Below are 8,250 nucleotides of genomic sequence, written 5' to 3' on the forward strand. Positions count from 1 at the left end.
GATTAATCTACCTCAGAGAAAAGAAGTTACATTATCTTGCCCAAAGACCAAGGCAGCTACACAATGCCAAACAGTTCTTTCAAAGGTATAAACTAGTTTAACTCTACTAACTTGAAATAAAAATCAAATCCATCCACTAAGGAATTTCTTTCAAATCCATCTCATTTTTTAAAATGGCACAACCACACAATAACATGCTCAATTGCCCCCAGTGACAGTAAGAACGTAGTGGACTTAAATAGCCGTCCTTCAAATGTTTGAAGATAGATAGGCAAGGTGAGACTTACTTTCAGCCACTGCTTTTGTGTTTTTCTCGTGGTGTTGCAGAGAAGGAGAAAATATCCTTTGCCAATTCCATGCACTGTAGCAAATTTGCCTGCCTAATACCAGTTATTTGGTTTTCTCTGCTATTTGTCCCAGGCATTTTGGAATCTAAGAAACTCTGAGAGATGAGACTCATGGTTAAGTTACTATATCTTAGCTATTACCACACATCAGCTGAGCCACAATCCATGTTCATATTCTTATACTGCAGTAGATAGGAGGCAATTTGATTTACCACATAAGGGAAGGGGTTAATTCCAGCTGAAGAATTTTAAAATTGCTGATGTTAAAGTCTGAGTATAGGAAGATACTGTTGCTTAGCTGAAAAGTTTAAATTACAGAGTGAGGATCCCTTAAACTGAAGCAACTTTTTCAAAAGTCTGAGACAAAAGATTATATTTCCTGAAGTTATTCTTCCCCGGTGTTTTTGATGGTTCACAGGAAACAGCTAAAACACACCAGCAGTCCAATTAGCAAATGAATTTTGGTATTAAAAGTTACTGGTTAGTTACAGTACCTCCCACTTACTAAGATCATTGCTGTGATATGTCCTTGTCTTCAGTTCAGACATTATCAAAAGGAATACTATCATCTACTCTTTTCTTAATATGGCAAATTGTGGAGGGAAGTCAAACCAATATTATCTCTGAAATCTGGTATAGCTTTTTTTGTCTAAAGAGGGTGTCTGATACCTGATCCTTTCATGACCTATTTTCAAATAGGTATGAGAAAGGGACTGCACCTTATCTGATGTTATGAAAAGGACTTTTGAGGAGAGACTCCACTTGCAGTGAAGATGTAAGAAAACTTCTTTTTCCATCTGAAGGTAGTTCAAGAGGTTTCCATTAGGACGTCTAACCACCTGTCTCCAGATAAGTTGGTTCATGTTTTCCTCTTGAAAAGTCGGTTGGTCAGGAGATGTCTAATAACATATGATTAATGACCTACAAGATGAAGGTTATCTGACGAATTTTCAACCTCTTAAAAATGTATAGAAAGAATGGAAAAAAGCACCATTCCTATCCTGCCATGCTCTATAGTCTAACAAAGTGTGGGACCAGAAAGCAGTTGCATTTGGATAATATTATTTCTCTAAGAAATTTTTATGGGGAACTTTAGTTTAACAGAATGTTAACTTGTTCATGGACTAACGTGACCACTATTTCAGCACTGTATGTAACTTATAAGAAATAAGCAATCTGAGCATCACATTTCTAAAAAATCCCCTCGCAGCAGGGTCTTGCTCTGGCAGTAAACCAGTGGAGTGGAGACCTGTGCTAGCCATTGAGCAGAACATTGTAGTTACATGTAACTTATGGGAGTCAAACCTACTGCAAGCCTGTGATCTTCTGAAGGTGTAGCTGCACTGCAGAGGGTACACTTTGCCTCTGGAGGCCACAGAGAGAGGCTTCCAGTCAAGGTCTGCTGAGATTTCTGTGTGTGAATTTGTCCTGGTTCCGGTGGGGATAGGGTTAACTTTTCCTGGTATTCCATGCCATGTGAGCCACGCCCACCCTGAGCTGCCGGGGGAGGGGGCAGGAAGTTGCTGCTTAAAAGCGGGCTGGGGCGGCCCGGGTCCGGTCGGCGAGCGGCGGGGGAGCGGCGGTTCCGTAATCGCGTTTGTATATTCCCCTATCCTTGTTGTTGTTGTTGTTGTTGTTGTTGTTGTTGTTGTTGTTGTTGTTGTTGTTGTTGTTGTTGTTGTTGTTGTTGTTGTTGTTGTTGTTGTTTGCCTGTTCCCTTTGCTGTTCTGTTAAACTGCCTTTGTCTCAACCCAAGAGTCTTGCCTTTTTTTACGATTCTTCCTGTATTAGGAAGGCACGAGCGAGCGGCACGTGGTTCTTTGTTGCCGTCTGAGGCTAAACCACGACAGTCCTTTTTGGCGCCCAACGTGGGGCTCGAAGGGTTGAGATAACGACAGAATCCAACTAGAACGTGGAAAAAATGGTTTTGGTTTTTTTTGTATGCATTTATTTTATAGGTAAGTAGTCACTGGTCATCATGTTGCTTGGTTTGTTCTCATGGCTGTGTTACATAAATTCCTATATGGCTTATGTACTCCCTGCAGTGCTGTTTACCATGTCTGGAAAAGGGATGAGGATTATCATTCTGCTGTCCTGTGCGATATCTGTTTATGATATGATAACATCACTGTTCAGACGGCTATTTTGGGGTGTTTATGTGGTTTTGCTGTCCTGTCCGTACATTGGACACCGTCTCTCAGAATTTGTTAATAATTTCCCCAGCCCTTTTGCCTCCCTTTTCTCCTTCGGGTCAGGTATGACAGCTTTTGAGAATTTTGAATATCCTTGGGATACTCAAACTAGCGTGTTCCTAGTGCTATGTCTCCTGAATACGTTCCAGGTCTTGTTTAGGGTTAAGCGACTATTTAAGACTACCACCCGGAGATCTGCCCTGAGGCTGGATAGTCAGGGGTGGCATGGCATGTGGGAGAGCATGGGCAGGTACCTAGAGAACTACTCACCTCCAATGGTCTGGGACTTCACCCCTGAACAATTACAGGACCCTGATAAAGTGGTAGAATATTTGAAGGGAAAATGCTGTGGTTATTCTAGAGAGGCACAACTCACCGCGCTGTGCTGGGCCCTGGCCAGTATCTACCAGGCACTGCTCAGAATTATGCAGCACCCTCAAGGGGAAGAGATGGAAACCAGACCTGCAGCCCCTGCGGCGGCCCCTGCGGCGGCCCCTGCGGCTGCGGCGGCCCCTGCGGCTGCTGCAATCCTTGCGACGGACACTGCGGCTACTGCAACCCCCGTGGTAGCCACTGCGGCTACTGCAACCCCCGTGGTAGCCACTGCCACTGAACCAGGGAACCAACCCATGCCAGTATCAGTTGCCCCCATACAGAAGAAGAAGTACACAAAGAAATCAGTTCGCTTAGTAAGAGATGATGATGAACCAGGGGCATCACGAGAGCAGGAGGAAGAGGCAGAACCAGAGATAATTACTCGATCCCTATCCTTGAGTGAGTTGCGGGATATGCGAAAAGATTTTAGCCGACTTTCAGGCGAGCACATTGTCACCTGGCTGCTCCGGTGCTGGGATAATGGGTCCAGTAGCCTGGAATTAGAGGGTAGGGAAGCCAGGCAGCTGGGATCCCTGTCTAGGGAAGGCGGCATTGACAAGGCGATCGGGAAAAAGACCCAAGCCCTCAGCCTCTGGAAACGACTCCTGTTAGGCGTGAGGGCGTCATATGCCAACTCCCTGGCAGTAATGGAATGGAAAGGTGAAGAGGGACCAACGGTGGATGAGGTAGCTGGCCGGCTACGGCGATATGAAGAAAGTCTCTCTTCCCCCCTTGTCTCAGCTGTGGAGAAACTGTCGCGGAAGGTCCAGCAACTTGAAGAGAATATGTCCTACTCCCCACCTGCACGGGCCAGCATCTCAGCTATTAGAAGCAGGCATTTCCCCACTCAAGAGAGAGAGTACAGAGGGTACACACCACGAGGCACCCTGTGGTTCTACCTGCGGGACCACGGAGAGGACATGAGGAAGTGGGATGGACAACCTACTTGGATCCTGCGGACACGGGTACAGGAGTTGCAAGGAAGGACAACCACAAAAGGGGATCCCTCCAGGAAAAGTGCCGCCCCAGTTTCCAGTGGGCCGTTCCCCAGACAAAGCAGAAGGCCTGATCTTGCTTCTGATCCTCTTGAAGGAACTTCCAAGTCATTTATGCAAGAAGTGAGTAATGGATACTATGACCAGTATTAGGGGGGCCCTGCCTCCGGCCAGGTGGAGGAAAGGGACAACCGGGTTTATTGGACGGTGTGGATTCGATGGCCTGGCACATCAGACCCACAGGAGTATAAGGCTCTAGTGGACACGGGCGCGCAGTGTACTTTAATACCATCAAGCTATAGAGGGGCAGAACCCATTTGTATTTCTGGGGTGACAGGGGGATCCCAAGAGTTGACTGTACTGGAGGCGGAAGTGAGCCTAACTGGGAATGAGTGGCAAAAGCATCCCATTGTGACTGGCCCAGAGGCTCCATGCATCCTTGGTATAGATTACCTCAGGAGAGGGTATTTTAAGGACCCAAAAGGGTACCGCTGGGCCTTTGGCATAGCTGCTTTGGAGACAGAGGAAGTTAAACAGTTGTCTGCCTTGCCTGGTCTCTCGGAGGATTCTTCTGTTGTGGGGTTGTTGAGGGTCAAAGAACAACAGGTGCCGATTGCTACCACAACGGTGCATCGGCGGCAGTATCGCACTAACCGAGACTCTCTGATTCCCATCCATGAGCTGATTCGTCAACTAGAGGTTCAAGGAGTGATCAGCAAGACTCGCTCACCCTTTAACAGTCCCATATGGCCGGTGCGAAAATCTAATGGAGAGTGGAGGCTAACTGTAGACTATCGTGGTCTGAATGAAGTCACGCCACCGCTGAGTGATGCTGTGCCGGACATGCTAGAACTCCAGTACGAACTGGAGTCCAAGGCAGCCAAGTGGTATGCCACGATTGATATAGCGAATGCATTCTTCTCAATCCCTTTGGCAGCAGAGTGCAGGCCACAGTTTGCTTTCACTTGGAGGGGCGTCCAATACACCTGGAATCGACTGCCCCAGGGGTGGAAACACAGCCCCACCATTTGCCATGGACTGATCCAGACTGCACTGGAACAGGGTGAAGCTCCAGAACATCTGCAATACATTGATGACATCATTATATGGGGAAACACAGCAGAAGAAGTTTTTGAGAAAGGGAGTAAAATAGTCCAAATCCTTCTGAACGCTGGTTTTGCTATAAAGCGAAGTAAGGTCATGGGACCTGTGCAGGAGATCCAGTTTTTAGGAATAAAATGGCAAGATGGACGCCGTCAGATTCCAATGGATGTGATCAACAAAATAGCAGCTATGTCTCCACCAACTAGTAAAAAGGAAACACAGGCTTTCTTAGGCATTGTGGGTTTTTGGAGAATGCATATCCCAGATTACAGTCAAATTGTAAGCCCTCTGTATCAAGTAACCCGGAAGAAGAATGATTTTAAATGGGGTCCTGAGCAACGACAAGCTTTTGAACAAATCAAACAGGAAATAGTCCATGCAGTGGCCCTGGGGCCAGTCCGGGCAGGACAAGATGTTAAAAATGTGCTCTACACCGCAGCCGGGGAGAACGGCCCTACCTGGAGCCTCTGGCAGAAAGCACCAGGGGAGACTCGAGGTCGACCCCTAGGGTTTTGGAGTCGTGGATACAGAGGATCCGAAGCCCGCTACACTCCAACAGAAAAAGAGATATTGGCAGCATATGAAGGGGTTCGAGCTGCTTCGGAAGTAGTTGGTACAGAAGCACAGCTCCTCTTAGCACCTCGACTGCCGGTGCTGGGTTGGATGTTCAAAGAAAGGGTCCCCACCACACATCATGCAACCGATGCTACATGGAGTAAGTGGATTGCACTGATCACGCAGCGAACTCGAATGGGAAACCCCAGTCGCCCAGGAATTCTGGAAGTGATCATGGACTGGCCAGAAGGCAAGGATTTCGGAATGTCACCAGAGGAGGAGGTGACGCGTGCAGAAGAGGCCCCACCATATAATAAACTGCCAGAAAATGAGAAGAAATATGCCTTGTTCACTGATGGGTCCTGCCGTATTGTGGGAAAGCATCGAAAGTGGAAGGCTGCTGTGTGGAGTCCTACACGACAAGTTGCAGAAGCCAGTGAGGGACAGGGTGAATCGAGCCAGTTTGCAGAGGTGAAGGCTATTCAGCTGGCTTTGGACATTGCTGAGCGAGAAAAATGGCCAGTACTTTATCTCTACACTGACTCATGGAGGGTGGCAAATGCTCTGTGGGGGTGGTTACAGCAGTGGAAGCAGGGCAACTGGCAGCGCAGAGGCAAACCCATCTGGGCTGCTGACCTATGGCAAGATATTGCTGCCCGGATAGAGAATCTGGTTGTGAAAGTACGCCATGTAGATGCCCACGTACCGAAGAATCGGGCCACGGAGGAACATCAGAACAACCAGCAGGTGGATCGGGCCGCTAGGATTGAAGTGGCTCAGGTGGATCTGGACTGGCAACATAAGGGTGAACTATTCATAGCTCGGTGGGCCCATGACTCCTCAGGCCATCAAGGGAGAGATGCGACATATAGATGGGCTCGTGACCGAGGGGTGGACTTGACCATGGACACTATTGCACAGGTCATCCATGAATGTGAGACATGCGCTGCGATCAAACAAGCCAAGCATTTGCAGCCTCTTTGGTATGGAGGGCGATGGCTGAAATACAAATATGGGGAGGCCTGGCAGATTGATTATATCACACTGCCACAAACCCGTCAAGGCAAGCGCCCTGTGCTCACAATGGTGGAAGCAACCACTGGATGGCTGGAAGCATACCCTGTGCCCCATGCCACTGCCCGGAACACTATCCTGGGCCTTGAAAAGCAAGTCCTGTGGCGACATGGTACCCCAGAGAGAATTGAGTCGGACAATGGGACTCATTTCCGAAACAGCCTCATAGACACCTGGGCCAAAGAGCATGGTATCGAGTGGGTGTATCACATCCCCTATCACGCACCAGCCTCTGGGAAGATAGAACGATACAATGGACTGTTAAAAACTACACTGAGAGCAATGGGTGGTGGGACTTTCAAACACTGGGATACGCATTTAGCAAAAGCTACCTGGCTAGTTAACACCAGGGGATCTAACAATCGGGCTGGCCCTGCCCAATCAAAACTTCCATGTACTGTAGAAGGGGATAAAGTCCCCGTAGTGCACATGAAGAATATGCTAGGGAAGACAGTCTGGGTTAGTCCTGCCTCAGGCAAAGGCAAACCCATCCGTGGGATTGCTTTTGCCCAAGGACCTGGGTGCACTTGGTGGGTGATGCGGAAGGATGGGGAAGTCCGATGTGTACCTCATGGAGATCTGATTTTGGGCGAGAATAGCCAATGAATCAGATTGTGTGCTGTTAATTGCTAAGTAACACTGTCACTGTATGTCCTCATTGCTATAATTGCTATCAGTTGTACTACAAGTAAGGCACAGGGATGATGGGATAAGAACTGATCTCAGCAGCCGGCGCCCAGGAGTTTCCTCAAGATCTACATCTTCAGCCCACGGACTGCGTGCATGAGCCACACCAGGTGCACCAGTCACAAGCTCCAAAAAAATACAGCATACAACAGACCAGCACCACCCAGCATCTCACCTGCCCTGAGAGACTGTTCTAACAGATGGAGCCCAAAGCCGTGGATTAAAAGAACTCAACGGACACTTTGGAGGGATGACCCATAAACTAAGGGCATTATATGTGTGTGTATATATATATAAAACAGGGGAAAGTGGTGGCAATTCATCGGAACCTGCTGGGCGTGGCATAGATGGTATGGAATAAGGGGTGGATAATGTCCTGGTTCCGGTGGGGATAGGGTTAACTTTTCCTGGTATTCCATGCCATGTGAGCCACGCCCACCCTGAGCTGCCGGGGGAGGGGGCAGGAAGTTGCTGCTTAAAAGCGGGCTGGGGCGGCCCGGGTCTGGTCGGCGAGCGGCGAGTGGCGGGGGAGCGGCGGTTCCGTAATCGCGTTTGTATATTCCCCTATCCGTGTTGTTGTTGTTGTTTGCCTGTTCCCTTTGCTGTTCTGTTAAACTGCCTTTGTCTCAACCCAAGAGTCTTGCCTTTTTTTACGATTCTTCCTGTATTAGGAAGGCCCGAGCGAGCGGCACGTGGTTCTTTGTTGCCGTCTGAGGCTAAACCACGACAATATTACAGCAGAGATGGAGAAGTTATACAAAGGGACCTAGAGACTTTAGAAATATGAGCAGGAAACAGTGAAATGCGATTCAGTCTGGAACATTGGAAAAAAACCATCATCTAATGCCTCTGGAGAGAGGTGTGCAAAGAGGTAATCTGAAACAAGCATTCAGTAAATGGAAGACGTGATATTTAGGTTGC

The 8,250-nt window shown here is 48.2% G+C and overlaps 1 protein-coding gene across 1 annotated transcript in view; it reads left to right on the top strand.

The window, feature by feature from the left end:
- The window catches only part of LOC128902093 (uncharacterized), a 29,961-nt gene extending 22,614 nt beyond the window's left edge, over positions 1 to 7,347 (top strand). Inside the window, exon 2 of the mRNA XM_054184448.1 lies at positions 6,766 to 7,347. Within this exon, the coding sequence (XP_054040423.1) occupies positions 6,766 to 7,248 (483 nt within the window). The 3' untranslated portion in view covers positions 7,249 to 7,347. The remainder of the gene's footprint in view (positions 1 to 6,765) is intronic.
- Positions 7,348 to 8,250: the final 903 nt, after the last annotated feature.

Source organism: Rissa tridactyla, chromosome W (assembly GCF_028500815.1).
Source record: "Rissa tridactyla isolate bRisTri1 chromosome W, bRisTri1.patW.cur.20221130, whole genome shotgun sequence".
NCBI lineage: Eukaryota > Metazoa > Chordata > Aves > Charadriiformes > Laridae > Rissa > Rissa tridactyla.